Consider the following 21,386-nt stretch of genomic DNA (forward strand, 5'->3'; position numbering starts at 1 on the left):
GAAAGTGTTAACATACAGAAAGAGTAAAAAAGCCAAAGGATTGACTTATTACACTAAAATAGCCAACATTTTATTGTCTTAATACACCAATGTGGCTCCCACAATGTCATTTGAAACCCTCTATAAAATTTTAGCATCCAAACAATAGTTCAAGTGAAGCAGTAAATATTTACTCATGATAAGTTAATGTAAACTTCATTCTCTCATTTCCACTTCACCACAATTTATACTAAAGAAATGTTCCTTAAGGTTTGTAACTGAATTAAAAACAAGAATTGGTAAAATAAAGAAGCAAAGCTAACTTCATTTCAATTTCTGGTTATTTCAAAAGAAGATTTCCCTGTTAACTATCTACATGACATACAAATAGCAATTTCATCAAACTGTATAAATCACAACAGGATATTTAGAAAAAATGTTAAAAATGAACAAAAAATTTACACAAGGTAAAATGGAATATCAACTGCAAAATTAAAAAAAACCAGTTAATTTAGAAACACCTCACCGTGTAAACAAAACAACATTGATATCTGTGTTCCTCAACAATAAACATTGCCTACGCATTGTGTTGTAAAAAGCCAGCTGGGATAAATCATCACAGTTTTGCTATCTTATACAGACTGAAATAAAACAACTTCAAACATGAATGGCATGGTCTAGCCCATGCAAGCAAGAGAATTAGGAGCCTATTTATATCTGTGTATTTACAAATTTATACCAATCCTATCCATTAAGAGAATAAGTATCTCTAACAATTTTATCAATTGGATTTCTCAAAGCCTTTATGACTTTACGAGTGGTGCTATATCATTGTCACAAGTCATGTAAACATTTTGGTATTCCAATTGATACACGCACTGGTGGTACTCAAGTTGTTAATAGTTTCTTGAAATAATAACTTAATTTTGAAGTGAGGAACTCTTTCAAGGATAAAGCCTTACTTGTGACAAACTTTCACCTTATTAGAATATCAGAGGTCAACTGGATGAAGTCTCAGATTGTTGCAACAATAAATATTGAAACAAGTTAATTCAGGTGCATTATAAAAACTGTATCTAAACTATTTTAATAATTTTGAGCCAGTATAATTTTAGCACTGTCTATTGAGTAGTGATCTGCATTCTTGATTTACATAAAATATCAGAATTATCCTGCCTGGGTAAGGAAACAATCTTTCAGTTATTTGATGAATTCATTTCCTTGTATTCTGTATACTTTTTGCTTGATCCCTTTACCAGATCAGCAGGATATTTCTTAGAATTCAGTGCTATTTTAGCCACTACTTCCTTGGGTAGATCAACATGACATTTTTCTGCAAGTCTCACCAAGTAAACAAGTACATCGCTGAGTTCTTGGGCTAGATGATGCTTCTCTTTGGGAGACCAATCTGGAAAAAGCAATCACAAACAATTTGCTGAGATGCAGGGTTTTCCTTTTTGGCCAGTGACCAGCGATTTTCACCGCCTGCGAATGGCTCCGTCACCAGCAACCTAAAAAGTCGTTGCTGTTATATAATTTTAAATATTTTAGACAAATAATAAACACTTTGTATGTTGTCTGACAATGACGTATAAGAAACGGAAATCGATGAAAAGTACATATTTCAGCAAAAAACAAAGAAGAATTTTTACGCGTGTACTGGTACGCGACATTCATTGGGCCATTCCATTTAATATCCACACCCCCCCTATTGAAGGCCTAGGATTTCTTGGGGGGAGGGGGGGTCAATGCTATATTTTTTCTTAGGGGGTTCAACCATATTTCTGTGAGGGGTCGCCATAAAGTACACTTAGAATGAACGGCCCATTACAAATTTGCGCAGTCAAGTCATGCATCACTGGCATCCCTTCAAGCTTCAAGATACATAAATCATTCTATTTTTGCATTTAAATAAATTACTATTTGAAAGCTCAATTATCTTCTTGATTTATCTGCTTCTAACTGTTTTAGTTAGAACAGATATACTTTAACTAGGAACTACTTATTCTCACTAAGCGAAAGCTTAACAAATATTATCTTGGGTCAAGTCCGAAGTAAAGTACGTCTCAACCGATCATGTGGGATGCAATTGCAAAATATTTTCTGTGATGTTTGTATTTTTGTTTACCTTTCATTTCTGTGTCAATATATCTTTATGTGAAATTCTTCCAGATAGATTCAAGTGTTGTTTTACATTAATATTTATAAGTAATGTGCCCAGTATTGCCAATCAACGTGGCAGAAAAGGGCTGCATTTTATCAAATACATTGTTATTTCTTGTGTTGTTAAGCCTGTTCATTTCCTTAATTTAAGCACCCAAAATGCAACAGATTGCATCTCAGATCACGCAAATTTTCAAAATTTCTGGGGCAGCATGCCCCTGGACCCCCCTAGTTGTTCATGCCTTTGGCACTCAGGTTGGGCGCTACGCACCCAAATTGTCTCCACCTGCTTTCCTTTCATCCGACTTCAACTTTCTTTGAGAAGGAAAACCCTGGAGATGTGGTTCAAAATTCACCCAGTACAATGTACAGTTGTAATCTTCTGATTTCTAAGTTTTGTTTGCTACTTGTTTTTAATATAAGAACTATTCATGAGATACATTTGAATTCTTTAATCTCTGAAACCTTGGCTTTGGATTTTTCTGATTCTAGTCCATTTACAGGCCATTCCCTCCTTTCCATCATGTTTCTCTGATAATTTGCTTGGGGCATTTCTCAGTTACATTCCTAGGACTAGAGAGGTACTATAAGAGTTAAGCATTTTGCCCAAAAACACAACATAATGAGTGGCCTTATGCTCTGGTCCTGAAGGCTTGAAATGACCGCAGGTCAATAAAAAATGTCTGCTCAAAAATAGCTTTTGTCAGTCAAATCTTTAGATGGCCAGATCATTTCCTTCAGTTGTCTACACTTGGAAAAAAATTGGAATCTCAAGTTTCTGTATTTTAAGGTTTAACATTGTTGAATAACTTTTTAAAGATCTTTTAATTTTTTAAAACTAAACTAGTAAGCAGCACTCTGTGGACCGTGGTTGCAAAACATCTTTTTCCCCAATGCATTTCCTTTAACTGTCATAGACTTCTTCAGGAAGTTTTTACAAGTTAACATTAAACACCTGTATTTATAAGCCACAGTTAAAGGGTTATTACAGGGCCAATGACCAAATAGGCTTGGCCGGACTTATGAATAGGAACAGTTTTGGCTAAAATCATGGCCCCCAAACATTTTTCTCACCTTACCTGGAAAAAAATTTCAAATTTTTTCACAACTTTGCCTGCTCCTGTGTTGATAGGGAGAGTGGAAGGAACTAATTTTCAATGGACTAGCACCTCATCCAAGGGAGACAGTAGCAGTATTCCTAGTTGTTTCATGCAATTTATTTGTGGGCCACATGGCTCTAGACTTATAACTTACAAGAGAAAGGAGTGTTGCTTTCTTTCTTTCAGTTATTTTGTGGTGGAGATGGTCCTGAAAAGAAAGTAAGGACACTTCTTGTACTCACCTGGGAGTCCTTCCTTTACTTCACCTTTCCATTGGCTATAAATATGAAAAAAGATAAGGGAAAAGATAATTTTAAAAGCTAGGCAATTATTTAATTAATGTTTGGGGTACAACAGGACAATAATCTTTAAATCAGTAATATTTTACTTACAATAATTCTGCTACTTCTCCAACTTCTCCAACCTATGACAAAAGCAGGGATAAAAACTAAATAAATATATTAAAACAGAAGATCTATACTGAGAATTCATGAGAAATTAAAACAAAAAGTTTGCCTTTTCTCCAATTGTTACTTGGAAAACACATGCGGTCAGAGAAGACTGCCACCATATTAAAGTGGGGAGCCTATCTTTGGTTAGGACCAAAACTTAACTTAAGTTGTGTCCTCCTTTTTACAAATTATGAGAACCAAATAAAGGAGACAATGTCATTGAGAGCATGTACAAGAGAAATGATTCAAATTTTGTGAACCCTCCTTTCACATATTAAGCAGCTGTATTCTTAAACAACAGGGACCCCAATGATCTTCATTTTGCAAGAGAAAGAAAAAGGTTTGTTTTTCTTGGAAACTAAAGCACAAAAAGAGGTGCAGAAAGTCAAGTGTACGTCAGGTAGTTCAATCCCTAAGACAGGTTCATTATCAGTGATTAATTAGCAAGGTTTTATACCATTGCAAGCACAAGATTTCTGGGCTGGTGAAATTGATCCCAGTCTCTTTCTTTAGCGAACTTGGACTGCATCAGTCGGCTGAAAGTAAAGAAAGAAACAAAAAATTGAACATCTTAATAATAGATTAATTCATATCAACCTGCACTCATATCGATAAAAAATCGAAGTGAAGAAACTCATTACTAGCTGTAAGTGAGTATGTGTAATGCATATGTTATATGCAAACGATTGCAGAGTTAGCTCACATTTTCTCCAAAGAAGGCACTTCGCTGAACCTAAAAGCACTCGTTTCTTGAACATCCATGTCTTCAGCGTTCACCAGCGAGCTATCGCACAACATAGTCGACATTCGATCGTTCAGAAAAAATTAAATAACTCCAATATTTAGCGGCGAAATCACGGAACGCTTCACTGCGAAATTCGAACGATGGTGAAGATGGTGAACAATTGGCGCCAAAATGACGTAGATATCCCATAAGTCTTTCTAACATTGCAAACCTGACCATCATCCCTTGTTAAAGATTAAGTACAACAGCCGCCATCTTTGCACGTAAAAGCCGGTTCAAACTTTTTACGGTTCAAGATTCAAGACTGACGATGAGTATTGGGAGAACAGTTTACAACGCCTTATTCCGGCGAACTTCCACCTTCGCTGTAACTATTTTTGTTGGAGCATTTACATTTGAGAGAATCTTTGATGTCGGAATGGATAACGTCTGGGAAACCATGAACCGAGGGGTGAGCTTACCCAATATTTAGCTGCATATTCAGCATATTTAGTTTCATGCTAAACTTAAGGTTGTGAAGTAGAGAGCTAAAGCTTATACTTGAGTGATAGTAATGTGAAAGAAATACATTTAGTTATTAACCGCGTCAGTGAGGTTATTCGACACAAATATAAGATCAAACAATACTCAATTGATAGAGTAATATCGCAAGGAAATATTAAATGTACACCATTTTATGAAATTTTTGGTGTTATCTAAAATAAATTAGTTAGGTTTTAATGTATAGCTTTTAATCAGAATTTGATCAGCATTTTCCAGAAATCATGGAAACCGAACTATTTGTTGTAGTGGGTAACTGCATGCACTATACTCAGTTAGTCGACTACAGTACATTACTTAAAAGCATTTAAGTGTTCTGGCAGATGTACTACTTGTGATACAGAATTTGTAGGTTATGACAAATTGAACTAAAGGATAACAAGGTGAATTATGAATCATTAGAACAAGAAATTCAGGTATTTTATTTGGTGTCTGTAATGGCAAGTACTTCTTTGTAAGTAAGTTTGGCAAGTACTTCAATCAGTAAAAAACAAGGCTCAACACAAACTTTTTAATTTACTAGCCAAACTGGCGTGTGGAAATTGAAAACCACTAGCCAAAACTGAATTTCTACCAGTCTGTAGCTAGTTGGCTACCGTCAGTGTCGAGCCCTGAAGAAAGATACACAGACCCAGATTATTATCACATAGAAACTTAAAGGAGAGGCATCTATCTCTAATATGGAACTGTCTGACTTTTGTTTAAATATTTGATAATGGGGTGACTGTAAACCATGATAAATAATTAGAAAAGTCACCCTAGCACCAACATGGTAAGTGTCCTCTTATGAAATCCTATAACAATCCTGTCCAAGAGAAAGTTGCTATTCACATTTTCTCTTCAGCTCTGATTTTAGGTAATCAAAAATCATGTGAATACATCATAGTTTTGAATTAGCTTGAACAAAAAAACAAACAATATCTTTTGCCTTATTTTACCACCAGAAATTGTGGAATCACATCAAGCACCGATATGTCCAGAATGCTGAAGATGATGATGAATGACAGAAGAATTATGAATTATTTAATAGACTAGGAATGCCTTGTCCTGCTAGGCTTTCTTGTGAATTGGGACTTTTCTCCTGCAAACTTTATGTGCTTCAATTTCTTGATGATGGGTTATCATTGGTGAATTATACGCTGTGGGAACTGATTTCAACTGTTGTAAATGTCCACTGCTATCTTTCTATAAAAGAAAATAAATACCATTGTTTTGCACTTGTAGTGTTATTTTGGTGACAACTGCTTTTCAGTAAGGGGAAAATAGAAACTTGTTTTTCCAAGTTGAATGTCTTATTTCAGTAATGAGAGAATAATGTTTTCAATCAAGCAAACCTTGAAAGAGACAGAACAAAATCTGGTTTGAGTTTCTTGGAATATATTTTTTATACACACTATTTTATTGAGGTTTAAAACAGCAAGGCAGTTTTCTGTATGATATATTTTTTATTTGAGACTGTGCTAAGTGCTTCCTTTGTCATACAGCTTGGTGAGTGTTGCTAATTTAAGTGCAAGAAATAAGTATTGACAAGGAAGTCATATTCTTCCATACCAGTCTCTTCTTATTACTCAAGAAACAGACTGCCAAAGTTTTTGTTCATGAAAGTAATTCATACTCACATTAAGAATTGGAAGCTTGGTAAGCCTTGTGATTGAGTAAGATTGCTAATAAATAATATAAATATTTAAGTTAACTAAATAAGTTTTTGTGTTCATTGTATTGCCAAACTTTGGAAGAAATTGGCATTCAGTGGTGTCACTGGTTGTGAGCATATGTCAAGAAGAATACATGGTTGTCCCTTTGTCTGAGAGAAATAGAGATTGTAAATGCTTATTAATTTTCAGGCCTTCCACACAAGGGCCTTTATGTTGGGAAGGGCTGATTAAAATTCAGGGATGAGAACAAGTGGTAATTTCTTTCTATCTGTTTTCAGCTTTTTTTTCAATATCATACATAGTTTTACATTATTTTTACTTGAAAACTATGAAAGGCTTTCAATTACAGGTATATTTTGAACCAAATAAATAACAATTCTAAAGTATTTGCTAAGGGGTAGAGGGGACTATGCCTGTAGAGTGGGAATGGAGTCCCACAATGGAGAGCCTATTGGAGAGGGGTTTTGTTGTGTATTTGTAGGTTTCAGGAGGCTTCTGTGGAATTTACTGGAAAAAAAAAGAGCTAAACAGGAAGACTATCAATTGAAAATCGACTCTTATTTTCATAAGATGTATGCAAAGAGTAAGTCGAGCGCGCAACCATAACGGAGCTTCCTTACTGTTGAAGAAAAACGAGGAATAACGAGAGGGACTGGCACTGATGAAAGGGACTTGTCCCCAGTTCTTTTTCGATCAACGAGTCGATCGACGACTTGATTGGATTTAGTGGAACATGATGCGAAAGTTTGATAATAAATGGACGAATGCGTTAATGATATAGAGGCAGGCTTCTTTGGTGTTTATCTTCTGTACTGTCTAAATCCTCGCTACAAGGGACGCTCTTATATCGGATTTACTGTTGATCCTAATCGTAGGATCAAACAGCATAATGGAGGGGTGCAGAAAGGAGGTGCTTCCAAAACTAGTGGCCGAGGCCCATGGTAAATGAAAAGTGTAGTCCGAGCGTAATAAATTTTCTCTTCTTGCTTAAATGCTGCATTTACATTAAAATTTTTTACTACAGTATTGCTTCCAGTATAGACTAACTTGATTACTGACGTAGATCATATGTCAGAATCTAGATGTCTTCGTTGATGACGACCGTAATGATTTTTGAGTTGTTGGTTTGTTCAACTTTTGCTTGAGAATTTTGTGTTAAATCAAACTTTCACCCAGTTGATAATTTTCCCTTCGCTTCATACCCAGTGTCTGTGATCATTTCCTGATATTGTAAGGTGGATTTGTTTTTTAGTCACCCCTTCTCTTGAAAGAGTTTTATGAATATTTTGGCTGAAAGAAGGGAAGAAAACAAGGGAACAAGGATAATCCGGGCAGAAAAAAATTGACATGAATGCAAATTTCAAACTTGAAAAATTGACGGTAAATTTTTCTAAGGTGCACAAGTGGATATATGTTGGCTTCTTTAGATCTTAAAGGCCCATTTGTGAGATTATAATTTAAACTGTTCTATCAAATTTTAACACAAACAATCTTGATCTTGTCAACAGGGAGATGATTTTGATTATACATGGGTTCCCTAGTGATATTATTGCCTTACAGGTGAATGTTTCCATCTCTCTTAAATTTCCCTATCATTCTTTCTTGATATTGATTTGAATTGTTTGTCTTAATATTTATTTCATCATGACTACACAGTTTGAGTGGGCTTGGCAAAATCCAGGAAAATCCAGACGTCTTCGCCATATCTCTAACAAAAAGACTAAAGAAAAAGATATTGAATTTCGCTTTAGAGTTCTCTCAGAGATGCTTAACGTTGGTCCTTGGAATCGACTTCCTCTTACAATAAGATGGTTGAAGCAAGAGTACAAAATGGAGTTTGAAAAGCAACCACCCACTCATATGCCTATAGCATATGGTCCTCTAAATAAAAGAAAACCTGAGAAAAGCAAGAAGGGAGCTAAAGAGGAATTAAAAGATGTCAGTATTTCCCACTTTACTTGCGTGGTTTGCTCTGAAAAGATCAAGGTATGCATGTTGTACAGTAGGAGCATTGCTGCTTTGCTAGCATGTATTCTTACTGTCTCTGAGTGTGACAACTTTTCGTCACCCTTTTTCACCCTATAATCTTAGAAATTCTTGTCCTTGAATGTACTTTACATTGCAAGTTAGATAGGGACTTTTGCATGCAGGATAGTTAAGCTGTCACAAAAAATACTAGTTCTAGTTAGGAGCCCTTCTTAAGATGAAACACCACAGAATGAAAGTTGAAAGAGCTGTCCATTCCAATGTTTATCATCCATTCTGTATTTATTTGAGAGCATTTGAACTTGGGTAAAACCCAGATATCTGCTATTGTGACTAGAGGGAGCTAAGAAGAATTTTATTTTATTTCAGGATGCAGATGACTGCCTTTCGTGTATTTCAGAGAGCTGTCCAATGAAAGCTCATCTCATCTGTTTGGCTAAAAGGTTCCTTATCGAAAGTGAGGACAATTCATATCTGGTCCCTATAGAGGGAGATTGCCCAATTTGTTATCACACATTTCTATGGCGAGATTTACTCAAAAATGGCAATGGCACGGAACAAACTTCAGATTCAAATGCAAATAGCCCTCACTGGGCAGAGGCACTTCAAAGTCAAGAGGACATTCGATAAGCAAAATTTCTAACTATTCAAAAATGGCGAGATTTACTAAAAATGGCAATGGCATGGAACAAACTTCAGATTCAAATGCAAATAGCCCTCACCGGGCAGAGGCACTTCAAAGTCAAGAGGACATTTGATAAACAAAATTTCTAACTATTCAAAATTTCTTTACTATGATGTGCTCTGTCTTAATTACCACTTAGCAGCAGTTGACAACTGTTGCTTTGCATTACACACACCCCTCTAAATTACCAGGAATGTTATGTGGCCAATTGATTGGCTGGTGGTGTAAGAGTTGTTCACAGTTAGCCCATGTGTAAATTTCGGCTATGCATTATTTTTAATTGAGGCTTTCAATGGCCAAGCTCATAAAATGTAATCTTAGTTGAAATTACATTGATGCATTCAGATGCTCTTAATGGAAGTTGATCAATGTTTTCAAAATTTCAATTTTTATTTAATTTTGAATTTTCCTCTTCAATCAATAAACAAACTCATGCAAGAGATGAACATACACATTACCGAACCCAGATATTTATTTATCTCACACAATCATGGGTATAATCATTACTTAATTGCTTTGCTAAACATGTGCCTGTTAAACAGTCCTTGATGAAGATAATGCAGTTGAGGTAAAAGACACCCTTTAACTGGCCTATCTTTAACATGCACCTCCTGTCTTTGTTAAGGTCTTGTTTAGCACAAGGTAAAGAACAGACCTCACTTTTTACAAAGTTGGAAATCAAAGGTTTAAATGACAGAATTCTTTCATCTGTAAAGAAAATCTGCCTGAAGATTCCCAGCTATTTCAGCCTCCCATCTGTCACCATTATTGAGAAGTTTTTCTTTGTTGTAAAGCAGCTCCTGATGAGTTTCAGTAGCAAATTCAAAGTTGGGACCCTTGGAAAAAAGACAAATACCATTAGGAAACAAACTTGTCATAGAAAAGTAACATTCAAGGAGACACTTGAATATTTGGATTCTACTGTGTACCAGTTTTAAGGGAGTGGGGCACATAAGTGATAAAAAAAAAAAGAAACAGCACCCATCAAAATATATGGTAAGAGGGTATTATGACAAAGTTTCATTATCTAAGATAGTAAAACTATACTGTGTATGTCCTTTTAGTTGTGTAAAACCAACAAAATTTGTCCATGGATATTTTTCTATTTTTTTAACAGCATCCAAACTAAATTTTAATAAATTTACACCCAAGTGAACCTTAACAACCTTTCATGTTGGAAACCAATGTCTCAATAAGTTTTGGCCCTATTTCCAAGCAAAATCATAAGTATTTGAGAACTACTTTATTCGCTTTGCTAGTTTAAATATTGTATCAATCACAAAATCATTCATTTGTAATTCTTAATACCTCCACAATAGCATCCACAGGACAAGCTTCCTGACAAAAGCCACAGTAGATGCATTTTGTCATGTCAATATCATAGCGAGTTGTTCGTCGACTTCCATCAGCTCTAGGTTCTGCCTCTATGGTGATTGCCTGTAAATTACAACAAACAAAAACTTGAGAAACATTAGTTAGCTACCTGATTAACACTTCAGATTGTTAAGTTGGTGATTGAGCATTTATCTTGGCATTAAGACAATTTGCCTTTGTCCCTAAAAATATGACTACCACTTCCTGGGCTTCATAGTTCAGTGGGTAGACAGGATTTGGTGTAGTATTGTGTTGTTTTTTTTTGTTTGTTTGTTTGTTTTTAAGCTTTTCTTCCCAACTGCAAACCTCAGAGATCTCAAGGTAAACATCTATTTGCTTTAATTTTTTAGACTAACCTTGTAAATGTTCAAAGCTTATACTATTAGCATCTTAGATATCAATTTCTAGGAGTATATAGCAGACAAGTTAACTTAATTTGTCACATAGGCTCAGTTTCTGTCACCCACTAGAATTCAGTCTCTGATCATCCAATAGAGGACACTCCCACACCTCTTCATGGGAGGGTTGTGATGGATTTATTTCCCTCTCAGAGGCTGGTTGTAAAGCCTAAATATTACACCAAGAAGAAAGAAGTGAATGTTTTTCAGTTCTGAAAAAACACATGAATGTGTACGAACCTGTGCAGGACAGATAGCTTCACACAGCTTGCAAGCAATGCACCTCTCTTCTCCAGATGGGTATCTCCTCAATGCATGCTCCCCTCTGAACCGAGGACTCAAAGGGCCTTTCTCAAAAGGATAATTTATTGTTGCTGGCTCCTGGAACATCTTGCTCAATGTCATTTGAAGACCTGGAAATATAAATGTTATATAGCACTCCATCGTTATGTAATACATCTATTTTGGGGAAAAACGTAGATTGTTATACAGATGTTATTTGTAGCCAAGTTCAGATGATTGTCCTCAGTAATTACCAGTGTTGTATGTGAACAAACCTTGTTCAACTTTATCCCCATGTGCAAGGGATTTTGTTGTTGTTTGAGAATGTAGATAGCATATTGGGTGGGTTGAATCATATCTAAAACACTGTAGGGTTGTGTCACAAGCTGAGGGAAAAACTTGAATGATCATTGCCAGTGACTAGAAGTTTATATGGTGGATGAACCAATGAAGAGTATTCAAAAGGGGTTGTTTTGAGCTGTAGAGTTTCTCTCTTTCCAGAGGGTACCCCTGTTTCACAGGTTAACCATCAACAAGTTATGCAACAAGGGTGGGGGGTGGGAAAACTCTTATATGGTGCTCTGACTTATCTCAAAATTGATATCTGACCCACGGTAAATGCCATGCTCAACAAGAAATACAACATCACATTAATTAATCGAGGCAACCTTAACTCATGACGAAAGGGTGAGACCATAGTTTAAGGGGAGGGGGGGAGAGGAGGATGTAATCATCAAAATAAATTGGGTTTAAACAGAGTATCTTGGAGCTTAGGGCCTCTGAGCTCTAGAGGGGACCGCTTACTAGGCCCCTCCTGTGAAGGTGCCGCTGAAACAGATCGTTTTTTGCGCCGAATCGAGCTCTGAAAATAGTTCAATTTGTTTACCTCTTAGCAACTCTGTGATGAAAAGCGACTGCGCATTCCTTTCCGTGGCACTATGCCAATCCATTGGTATGTCTTGTGGTTCCTTTGATATGTATTCTAAAAGAAACACAAACGTTACCCATTTAAACGCCTTTTCCACAACAGTTAAAAGAGCATGATATTTCGAAGTTACCCAAAGCTCAAAGTTCGTACTTACTATATGCAAGTCTTTTAGACGACACCGAAATAGTTCTGATCGCCAAAGAATTGTGCATTGTAATCTTTCGTGCTTAGAGAGTTTTCAAAAGTAAATATAATTAGTATGGAGCATCAATAGAACACATAACTGAAAATACTTGTTTACCAACTCGCCAGAGATTCGCCATTTTGTCTTGACCGCTGCAAGAGCGCAGGGAGTTATGGGACAGGCAACTCTATTTCGCGTAACCATTGCATCGTGGGAAGGTTGAAAAAACACAAACAAACATGTCGGATGCATTGAGGGCGGCATTTACATCGGTAACAAAGACTGTTTTTCCTTCGTCACGTTCGATACGAAACCATCAGCGACATCATTTGGTGAGCACAGGTTAGAAACTATTTTTCACCGAACTTAGTATAATTAATGATTCTTCACATGTTGAAATCCTTTACGATCCTAGACCTGTCCCTTTTTTAACGTAGCAACGTCAAAATAAACTCATGTGGGACTCAAAATGAATGCATGGCAACAAAACTGCCATGATGTTATATCCTATGAAAGGCCTCAATCCCGCGTTATTAAAACAAAAAGAAACTTACCGAGGCCTTAGTGACCCAAGTAGCAACTTCTCCCCTCGGCGAATTATGATAGGAGCTGGCAGGAAGTGGGGGGTTGGGGGGGGGGGGGGGGGAGACGGTATGAAAAAACTTGTACTTCATTTGCATGTACATGTAGTTAATTAACTGACTAATTATCAGTTCATCTTAAAAGGAAATTAAAATTCTTACAAGTTTTTATATTTAGAACTTAAAAAATACCCATTTCCCAACATGCAACATAATTTACCAAAGGAATGCATTGCAAATTTCATCTCATCTTTACTGTCTTTCCAAGGAAATGAAATTGTATCTAACTTGGCCCTGCAGATGTCATTGTACTTCAATGTGTATTTTTCCCCTTGTTGGTACATAACATGCATTGTCATGCTGGTAGCAAAGGTTAGTTAGCTTACATCTACATAACTGTGACTCAATAATGTTTTGTTTTTTAGTTATTTTTGTGTTGCTTGTATTCAGCAAATGTAAGAACTAAGAAGCAAGTGGATGTAGTTTCTAAACTTGTACTTCATTTGCATGTACTTCTAGTTAATTAACTGAGAAATTATCATTATACCAAAATCTCTGATTTTCAGTGAACATAACAGCTACATTTTTGATCACTGAAAATTACAGAAAACTGGTTTAAATTTACTACATAAGCTAATATGTAAGAATGAATAAAAAGGCTAAAATTAAGAAACTGTGATGCTTCATCAGTGGGCATGTTGCAAGATGATTTGCTTTTATAAACATAATTAATGATGTGAGCTAGCTTCAATAGATTTTAAAGCTGCCGTTTCAAGCATCAGCCCTTTGTCAGTGAATCGGTTCTGAAAAATGAAATCTGTGTAATTTACATTTATCAACTCAGTTGGTAAAAAAAAAAAAAGAGATCTAAAACCGCTTTTGGTCTGTGAATGGAAGTGTTATCATAGTACTTGTGTATCTTGTAGTATCAAAAGTTGGACTCAGTATACAAGTTCATTACAATTGTCATTTACATTGCCATGGCACTAGTGGAGATTGCTAGACTTTACTTGGGATATGCTGGAAATCTTCAAGAAAAGGTACACTGTAGACAGAGACATTTAAACTTCCTCATCAAAATAGGTTGAATCTGTTGTTCTTTGATGTTTAAGGGCATAGTCTAATAATTACAGTACTTTTGATTAAGGCTTTGAGATTTGTAGAAAGGCAGCACAGGTATAAGAAAGAACAGGCTTGAGCAGCTAGAAAAAGAAGAAAGTAACTTAGAACAAAAAAATTCTTATTGTGTAACTTGTAACTAGTAAATATGCAATTGGGAATCCTTCTACAATGGAGGGCCAGACTAATGACATTTTGTATTATAACATAACCAAAGTAAAGCACACCCTCTGATTGGTCAATTTAGCACCCCCCCCATTTGTCCATGGGTGTACGCTGCTGATATGAGCAAATGCAAAGACTATTTTTCCACGTGTGCTTGTTTTTTTTGGTCATGTAAGATTTGTTAAAAAAAAGGGAACTCTTTAGCTACAATGTATCAATGTTGTGTTATAAAACAAATGGTAAACACCACAGCATACACTATTGAGTTATGGATGCACTTGGGAGGTTTGCTAAGCACTCAAGAAGCTAGAGTTGCTCTCGGCTATTGCCTTGAGCGACTCTTACGCTTCTTTCGTGCTTAGCAACCTCCCACTTGCATCCATAACTCAATAGTGTACACTGTGTTGTTTACCATTTGTTAATTGCAGAATGGCACTTTAAATGCAATGCTTAACTGGTTTGCTTAAAAATGCCATAAGGTATCTGAAAAGTCTTTGAGCTGAGATGAGATGCAGTGTTGTACCAGCCACTTAATATACTTCAAAAGTGTTAGAAAATTTTTTATTGAAGGAATTAGCCAAAAGTTACAAAAAACTAAAAAAGACAACAATTTTAATTTCAAATACTTAGACAACAGTGATTTTTTTTGTAAAGTCACCACTTTTCCTTATCACCATTTCTTCCTTCTTCAGGTTCCTGAGCTTGCTGGTTTCTGGATCTTGACCCTTGTCCTTCAGCTCCCATTGACACTAATGCTATTGCTTAATGAGAGCATGTTGATCATGCCAATGGAGAGAGCTGTCAACATTATTATGGCACTATTTGTTTTGTTTGAGACAGTTCAGGGCTACAGGGTGATAAAAACAATGATAGACCACCAGGTTTCAAAGTTTCATGTACAGCAGTTTGATGACTTAATTGAGCTTCAAGAAATGCCAGGTGGGGTTGAAGATGTGGGTTTTAGACCTCAGTAAACCTCAAAAGCTATTTTAAATTATGAAGTATGGTAGGCTTTTTTCACATGAAAGGGTCATCAGTATTAAATGCAGTATTTATTTTTGGTGTATGTTAAATGTATATATTAGATTAATGTTAGATTAAGTCTAAATTTATTCTAGCTTTTAACTTGCAGTTGCAGTATTAAATTGAAAGAAAAGTTACCTTCATATGTATTACATTTGCTTATAAATGAATTGGGGTATTTCCATGGATTTCCATGCCTGAGAAAAGCCATAACTGTGCACATGTAAAATTATAACATTTTTGTGATGTGTTGAATATTGCCAAAAAGCCACTGACACATCACTTGCCTTTCATGCCATGCTGTCAGGCTGTTGAATGAATGGTAAAGTGTTCACCATTCTCACTGGTTTTCTTTCATTAATTAAGTCATTCATTATTCTCTACGTCTTTCTCATAGAGCAGGAAGCGAAGTTGTAAAAATGAAGTAAACCACCTCCTTATCTTTTTATTGCCCCTAATTTCTCATCTATCTTCATCAGAAAAATTTGACTTCTGCAATCCTTACCCTTCTCCGTTTAAATTGCTTCATTACTTTTCCAAATTAGTCAGCCCCATTAGTAATTTGAAAATGTTAACAGGTCCAAGAGGCTCATTTTATTTTAATAAAACACTATTTGACAAAGTTTACAATAAGGAAAAGTGTTAAAAACTCCCAAATAAACCATAACTTATTCAATAGTGGGGGTGCAATTGAATTGCAACAATTTTGCACCCCCTGAGATTTATCAAAAGCATATGGGCTTCCAGCTCTTTAGATAAGATCACATTTGACACCTTTAAGTTGTTCATACTCTAGAAGAGCTTAATTTATGGTGGAAAGAAATTGTATTTTAAGCACGTGCTAATTAGGTATGAAATTTTCTGCATCTATTAATTAGATAATTTGATTAGGCAGGGGATGTTAAAGAACCCACATCACGAGCTTACTGTGATGTGGTCTGGCCTGTTTACTGGGAATTGCAGGGAGGGGGCATCTGTTAAAATTCGCCTTTATTGTTTGTAAACTGCCACTGGCAGTCTGGTAAATTCCCCCACGCAGCGTTGTAAAGTGCCTTGAACATAGGATAAGAGCACTATAGAAATAAAAGTTATTATTATTATTATTTCATTATTCATCAGAACAGGTGTATACAGTTGTGTGTACATTGTTCAATATAAAAAATATATTTTACATAGAATCAAATTAGAGAGAGAATGCTTGAACATTAAACTGTATCAGTTTGTATCAACCTAGAGTACAAGACATGAGCGACACCTGAAACCAGGCTCATATTCACAAGTTCTAATATCACTTGAATGATGCTGTTCAGGTCTTGTCCATCATCACTGCTTCCCATCCAACTCAACAGTAAAACCTGCATACACTCAGGGAATAGTTCTTTGACAAGAACTGATGATGGAGGAAGATTATCAATTGACGTTATGTGCCTTTTTTTGAACTCGGTTACCCTTTCACTAATTTCAGGCTGGAGTCTATTAAATTCGTCACCAAGATATTTGCTAACTGCTACAAGTACCTTTGATAATCCAGTTCGTTTAGGGTTTGTTTGAACTTCATACTCCTTTGAAATTCTTATAATAGTATCAAGAAAACCATTAAAGTCGTCCTGATCTACTTCTTTCGAAATTTTCTCCATTTCTTCGATATGTCGCCTCCAGTTAGGGGTTGTAAAACATTTGTGCTGTAAAGAACCTGGTGCAAATGAATGAACGTTGTTGCAAACCGATTCTATTGTTTGAGAAGACGGTGTTCCTGATGGGTCAACTCTTTCATTCGAGACAAACTGTTTAGTTGACATTACGACCTCTGGCTGCGCAGGAATGTCCACTTTTTTGCTGGGAGTATCTTGAAAACTAAGTTCAATTTCCCTTTGTGTAAAAGGCTTGTCTGTAAATCTTAACTTCCACGAGGCGCAGAGCTTTGTCAGACATTCCAGTTGTTCCTCGCGATTGTAATACTCAAAGCAAACTCTGAAAACGCCTTGAACTGAGTAAAACCAAACACCTCGAGTCGAACCATGGATACCTTGCAATCGTAGAGAATTAGGGAAGTTAACTTTAACAGCCAGGCCTTGTTTGGAAAACTTTACATGCATCCTTGGTAAGTTAGAAACAGCGATAGAACACCCAGACAGCACATCGGCCCCTAGAAATAGGGGGATGCTGTCTGTTGGCTTTTTCGAAATTGAAATCGTGTCATCTGTCGTAGCCCATTCCAAAAACCGTAATTTTCTTTCACTAATCTGAACCTCACTCATATGGATAGAATCGTCAGCCATCTTAGTTTTAAGATGTATTACCGCTGAAAGTTTCTCTTGGCAACAATCGGCTCAAATTTTGTAATGACCCACCTGAACAGCTGTTGCTAAGGAACGTCGGCTTGTTTTCCAGGACTCCTCGCAACAAGAAGCGCAAAGCAAGTTTACTCCGTTGAAGACGGACATTCTGCGAAAAGAAAGCAAGATGGCTAGGTTAGTTCAGCCTCCACCGAAATACACTCCCGAAGAATGGCACGCTTCGAACCATCTTCAGTATTTTAATGCTGAACGGGAACGCGCTGCGGCAGAAAGACTTCGAGATGAAAGCTATCGACTCGCTCATGAAACCGAAGTTCGTACGACACAAACTCAAATGGACGTCAACAAGAAACTTGAACAGCGAATCACCGATATAGATTTTTGGAAATCAGAATTAGATCAGAAGCAGGAAGAAACGGGAGATGAAATTTCCACCTTACTTCAGTTCAAAGCCAGAGTAGAGAAAGCTCTAGCAGATACAGAAGTCCCTCTTATGATCGCTCAACAATGTCTCGTCAACCGAGAAAGACGAATGAAAGTTGATCTTGTCCACGACAATGTGGAAATGCAACTTCAAAAGGTAATTGTACGATTTTGTGTTTCTTATTTGATCATTTTCTTAAAATATAAGAGGGATGATTTAACGATTCGATGCGATCAATTTTTTTAGGAGGTGGAGGTTATCGAAGGAGTACAGGCCCTGTTACAGAGAACTCTGGAACAAGCAACTGAGCAGATAAGGTAAGTCTGCCAGTGGTGATTCTTTACACACGTCTAAATAATAGGTTTTTAGTTGTAATTGCCATTCTGCCGTCATGGTAAGATGATTACTTAAATGTCCAAGAAGCAATAGCCTCATCTTGAATTTAACCACTTTCTGTCGATTTTCTGTCAGCAGCATTTTAATAATCTTACGAATCTCGAGGCCATCATATACGAAAATTTATATGTTTTTATTAGCCAAAAATGTCAGCAAAAATGACGTTATTTTCTTTCTACTTCTATGCAAGACTAAAAGACTTATGGAATTAAATATGGATATCAAAAACCATATCATTCTATATAAAGTACTTGCATTCACATTTTAAAATTTTTATTTTTTCCCCTCTAAACAATACAGGCTTTTAAGATCAGCAAAATACTACTTGGACAAAGACAAGAAAGACAAATTCCAAGCTAATACTATTGACAACAAGTGTGCATCACTAGAAAATACTTCAGCTGGACTGCACTTTGCCAAAGATGCCGTTAAGGTGGAGAAAAAGTAAGTGAGAGTTGATTTTGTAATAGCTTTCCTCATGTTTTTAAACTCTGAGAAACTATGTCGTCGATGTTAATTCATTTAATTGAACTTTTACAATTTAAATAATGGCAAATTGCAGGCCAAGTCCCAGAGGAAAATATTTTGAGATTGTAGGATCAAGAAGAATCTCGATCCCAAAGTTAAACCAGTAAAGTTTCTATACTGAGTCGACTTAACAGTGATTTGATGCTTTCATAGTTTTTGCTGACAGGAAAAAATTAAGCATTGCTCAGACAGGTGTCTTCACAACCTCATTTCAACCTTCATCTTTAATCCCAGTCTCTATCACCTAGGATCTAACTCAAAGACTAAACCGTATGTTTTCAAAGTATAATTTAGAGGTATTTAATTCCTTAACCTTCTTGATAGTAAGTGATCTTGGCTTCTTGTTTCTAATGTGTACTTCTGTAATCTTGGTTTCAGCTCTGTGACTCCTGATGAGTGGGAAGATTTTTCCAACAAGAATATTCTTAAGGCAGAACGAGAGAAAAACTCTTCTATAAATCTGCGTAGCATTATAGATGGCATACTTATGCAGACCTTAAGTGACCTTCAAGCCCAATGCCAAGCTGTCAACCTTGCATTCCAGAAGAGGATTGAAGAAACTGTGGAAGCAAAGACAAAATTAGAACAACATTTAGCTCAAGTGAGTTATAGTGATATTTTACAACCTAACTGTAAATTCCTTCACATTTGATTATTTCAATGTCTCAAGAGAGCATGGAATGTAAATAAAACTAAATGAAATGTCAAGGAATAAATGCTTGGCAAATTGTTTACTGTAGATTGCTGATTGAGAGTGGAATTATGATGTATGTTTGTTGGTGTAAATAATTGTTATCATTTTATGATAATTTTTAATGACTATATGCTTTCTGGTGCACTGTGTTTGATGAAATTGTATCCAAACATTCCAGCAAACAGCTAATAAGAATAGTAGGTCAGACTTATCAGCTAGAAGTTGTTATCTTGATATAACATCAAATTCTCACCAATAATTTACAAGGAAATATGTAACAGCTATTGAGGAGATTTAACAACCAGATAGTAATAATAATAATAATAAATATATCTTATTAACCAAGTGCGAGGGCCTTACTGAGAGAATATCGGCCCGAGGTCTTGACAGTACAAAAAAGACCAAGGGCCGATATTCTTCCAGTACAGTCCCAAGCAAACTTGGTTAATAAGAGATTTACTATCTATAGGACTGAAGTTCAAAGGGACACAAGTGTGGTATCATTCGGGACCATTCAGGACAGTGCCCGGTCCAATACTAAGGGAATATTGACCAGCAATAGAGCATTTTGATTGGTTGATTTTAGTTACTGACCCTCTGACTGCCTGAGTCGTGTAATAGTAATCTTTATTCTCTCAAGATAAAAGTACATATCTCAAGTTACAATTATATTAAAAAGATAATCTAAGAATCATTGAATATTAAAAAAGATAAATCTAAGAATCATTAACTATAACTAGACAAATAATAATCTAAATATTATATCTAAAAACTAGCCTATTCACAAACACATTCTTAAACCTTTCCGAATTTATTCCAGAATGATGGCAGATTATTAGTGGGAGTTAAAAGGTTGACTTAACGTACTTCTTCTTCTTCTTCTTTCCTCAGGTGATGGAAGAAATAGCTGCCATGGAGCAAAACATTGAAATGCTCAAAAGAGCTATTGCTGAGAAAGAGGCTCCAATGAAGGTTTCTCAGACACGACTGGAAAACAGAACCTTCAGACCCAACGTAGAGCTTTGCCGAGACCGTGTACAGTATCGGCTGATAGAGGAAGTATTTGAGATCTCTACCAACATTCAGCGACTGCGAGAAAAACTGGCTGATGCTGAAGAGTCCCTCAAAGGACTGATCAGGAAGCAGCTGTCTTTGGAAGAAGATATTGAAGTCAAAGCAAACAGTCTTTTTATTGACAGAGATCAGTGTATGGAGTTGCGCAAACAGATCAATCATGTGCCTCATTGAAATAGCAATTTTAGGAGATATGCTTCCACAACTCTCAGATATTGATATGTATCAAAATTGTAAATTAGACAAAGTTACTGTTAGTGTTCTAAAAGGGTTTTTTGCATTTCATGTGAATCTTTTAAAAATGGAACTAAGCAGTACGTTTTTTTAAAAGTGTTCGTTTCTATTATTGATTTTTCCTCTTTTTTCCCAGCAAACTCAAACTGACATTTTCAAACATTGAATATAAATTTTCACCTTGAAGAATTGTAATTCTTAAGAGTAATTTTTGCCTTACCGTGTCGAGTACTGAATAATCTCAAAGACGAATTCTGTTGTAAATACAATTATGTCAGGTTTAACTGCAGTAGCTGTTAGTCAATCAATCACAACCTTTCATTGTATTGTTCTTCTTGCTTTCAATGAATGTCGATAATACGTGAACTTAAGCTTCCTTC

The 21,386-nt window shown here is 36.0% G+C and overlaps 7 protein-coding genes across 7 annotated transcripts; 4 read left to right on the forward strand and 3 right to left on the reverse strand.

Moving 5' to 3' along the window:
• Window positions 1-45: 45 nt before the first annotated feature.
• LOC111322689 (dCTP pyrophosphatase 1) lies at window positions 46-4,617 on the reverse strand. The gene is made up of 5 exons (XM_022925832.2): window positions 4,398-4,617; window positions 4,152-4,230; window positions 3,635-3,666; window positions 3,485-3,519; window positions 46-1,387 (listed from the first exon to the last, which is right to left on the reverse strand). The coding sequence occupies exons 1-5, from the start codon at window positions 4,499-4,501 to the stop codon at window positions 1,176-1,178; spliced, it is 462 nt and encodes a 153-aa protein (XP_022781567.2). The 5' UTR covers window positions 4,502-4,617; the 3' UTR covers window positions 46-1,175.
• Window positions 4,618-4,655: 38 nt separating this feature from the next.
• LOC148717338 (cytochrome b-c1 complex subunit 9-like) lies at window positions 4,656-6,196 on the forward strand. The gene is made up of 2 exons (XM_088742749.1): window positions 4,656-4,890; window positions 5,924-6,196. Exons 1-2 carry the CDS (start codon window positions 4,750-4,752, stop codon window positions 5,981-5,983), a joined length of 201 nt encoding a protein of 66 aa, XP_088598875.1. The 5' UTR covers window positions 4,656-4,749; the 3' UTR covers window positions 5,984-6,196.
• Window positions 6,197-7,327: 1,131 nt separating this feature from the next.
• Window positions 7,328-9,759, forward strand: LOC111322673 (structure-specific endonuclease subunit slx1). The gene is made up of 4 exons (XM_022925812.2): window positions 7,328-7,575; window positions 8,143-8,194; window positions 8,291-8,620; window positions 8,990-9,759. Exons 1-4 carry the CDS (start codon window positions 7,391-7,393, stop codon window positions 9,248-9,250), a joined length of 828 nt encoding a protein of 275 aa, XP_022781547.1. The 5' UTR covers window positions 7,328-7,390; the 3' UTR covers window positions 9,251-9,759.
• LOC111322674 (NADH-ubiquinone oxidoreductase subunit 8) lies at window positions 9,760-12,672 on the reverse strand. Its single transcript, XM_022925814.2, has 6 exons — window positions 12,589-12,672; window positions 12,442-12,513; window positions 12,246-12,341; window positions 11,318-11,490; window positions 10,614-10,742; window positions 9,760-10,141 (listed from the first exon to the last, which is right to left on the reverse strand). Exons 1-6 carry the CDS (start codon window positions 12,608-12,610, stop codon window positions 10,010-10,012), a joined length of 624 nt encoding a protein of 207 aa, XP_022781549.1. The 5' UTR covers window positions 12,611-12,672; the 3' UTR covers window positions 9,760-10,009.
• Window positions 12,666-15,502, forward strand: LOC111322680 (transmembrane protein 17B). The gene is made up of 4 exons (XM_022925820.2): window positions 12,666-12,813; window positions 13,321-13,424; window positions 13,979-14,092; window positions 15,029-15,502. Exons 1-4 carry the CDS (start codon window positions 12,711-12,713, stop codon window positions 15,308-15,310), a joined length of 603 nt encoding a protein of 200 aa, XP_022781555.1. The 5' UTR covers window positions 12,666-12,710; the 3' UTR covers window positions 15,311-15,502.
• A 933-nt stretch (window positions 15,503-16,435) lies between these two features.
• Window positions 16,436-17,760, reverse strand: LOC111322679 (uncharacterized). The gene has a single exon (XM_022925819.2). The coding sequence runs from the start codon at window positions 17,636-17,638 to the stop codon at window positions 16,565-16,567; it is 1,074 nt and encodes a 357-aa protein (XP_022781554.2). The 5' UTR covers window positions 17,639-17,760; the 3' UTR covers window positions 16,436-16,564.
• A 62-nt stretch (window positions 17,761-17,822) lies between these two features.
• Window positions 17,823-21,372, forward strand: LOC111322681 (tektin-1-like). The gene is made up of 5 exons (XM_088742743.1): window positions 17,823-18,236; window positions 18,327-18,397; window positions 18,777-18,920; window positions 19,383-19,605; window positions 20,590-21,372. Exons 1-5 carry the CDS (start codon window positions 17,823-17,825, stop codon window positions 20,944-20,946), a joined length of 1,209 nt encoding a protein of 402 aa, XP_088598869.1. The 3' UTR covers window positions 20,947-21,372.
• The last annotated feature ends 14 nt before the right edge of the window (window positions 21,373-21,386 follow it).

This window comes from Stylophora pistillata, chromosome 13, assembly GCF_964205215.1.
Source record: "Stylophora pistillata chromosome 13, jaStyPist1.2, whole genome shotgun sequence".
NCBI classification, from domain to species: domain Eukaryota; kingdom Metazoa; phylum Cnidaria; class Anthozoa; order Scleractinia; family Pocilloporidae; genus Stylophora; species Stylophora pistillata.

Bases quoted from the DNA above. Each gene is read 5' to 3' on its own strand.
- LOC111322689 (XM_022925832.2), bottom strand. From the start codon at position 4,501: ATGTCGACTATGTTGTGCGATAGCTCGCTGGTGAACGCTGAAGACATG. The intron at 3,667-4,151 runs GTATAAAACCTT...CTTTTGTCATAG, and splicing joins GAAATCTTGTGCTTGCAATG to GTTGGAGAAGTTGGAGAAGT. The intron at 1,388-3,484 runs GTGAGTACAAGA...TGCTTTTTCCAG, and splicing joins AGTAAAGGAAGGACTCCCAG to ATTGGTCTCCCAAAGAGAAG.
- LOC148717338 (XM_088742749.1), top strand. From the start codon at position 4,750: ATGAGTATTGGGAGAACAGTTTACAACGCCTTATTCCGGCGAACTTCC. The intron at 4,891-5,923 runs GTGAGCTTACCC...TTTTACCACCAG, and splicing joins GGGAAACCATGAACCGAGGG to AAATTGTGGAATCACATCAA.
- LOC111322673 (XM_022925812.2), top strand. From the start codon at position 7,391: ATGGACGAATGCGTTAATGATATAGAGGCAGGCTTCTTTGGTGTTTAT. The intron at 8,195-8,290 runs GTGAATGTTTCC...ATGACTACACAG, and splicing joins GTGATATTATTGCCTTACAG to TTTGAGTGGGCTTGGCAAAA. The intron at 8,621-8,989 runs GTATGCATGTTG...ATTTTATTTCAG, and splicing joins TTTGCTCTGAAAAGATCAAG to GATGCAGATGACTGCCTTTC.
- LOC111322674 (XM_022925814.2), bottom strand. From the start codon at position 12,610: ATGGCGAATCTCTGGCGAGTTG. The intron at 12,342-12,441 runs GTAAGTACGAAC...TGTTTCTTTTAG, and splicing joins GTCTAAAAGACTTGCATATA to AATACATATCAAAGGAACCA. The intron at 11,491-12,245 runs GTAAACAAATTG...TTATATTTCCAG, and splicing joins CATCACAGAGTTGCTAAGAG to GTCTTCAAATGACATTGAGC.
- LOC111322680 (XM_022925820.2), top strand. From the start codon at position 12,711: ATGTCGGATGCATTGAGGGCGGCATTTACATCGGTAACAAAGACTGTT. The intron at 12,814-13,320 runs GTTAGAAACTAT...TGTCTTTCCAAG, and splicing joins ACATCATTTGGTGAGCACAG to GAAATGAAATTGTATCTAAC. The intron at 13,425-13,978 runs GTTAGTTAGCTT...TGTATCTTGTAG, and splicing joins TTGTCATGCTGGTAGCAAAG to TATCAAAAGTTGGACTCAGT.
- LOC111322679 (XM_022925819.2), bottom strand. From the start codon at position 17,638: ATGGCTGACGATTCTATCCATATGAGTGAGGTTCAGATTAGTGAAAGA.
- LOC111322681 (XM_088742743.1), top strand. From the start codon at position 17,823: ATGGCTAGGTTAGTTCAGCCTCCACCGAAATACACTCCCGAAGAATGG. The intron at 18,237-18,326 runs GTAATTGTACGA...CAATTTTTTTAG, and splicing joins TGGAAATGCAACTTCAAAAG to GAGGTGGAGGTTATCGAAGG. The intron at 18,398-18,776 runs GTAAGTCTGCCA...TAAACAATACAG, and splicing joins CAAGCAACTGAGCAGATAAG to GCTTTTAAGATCAGCAAAAT.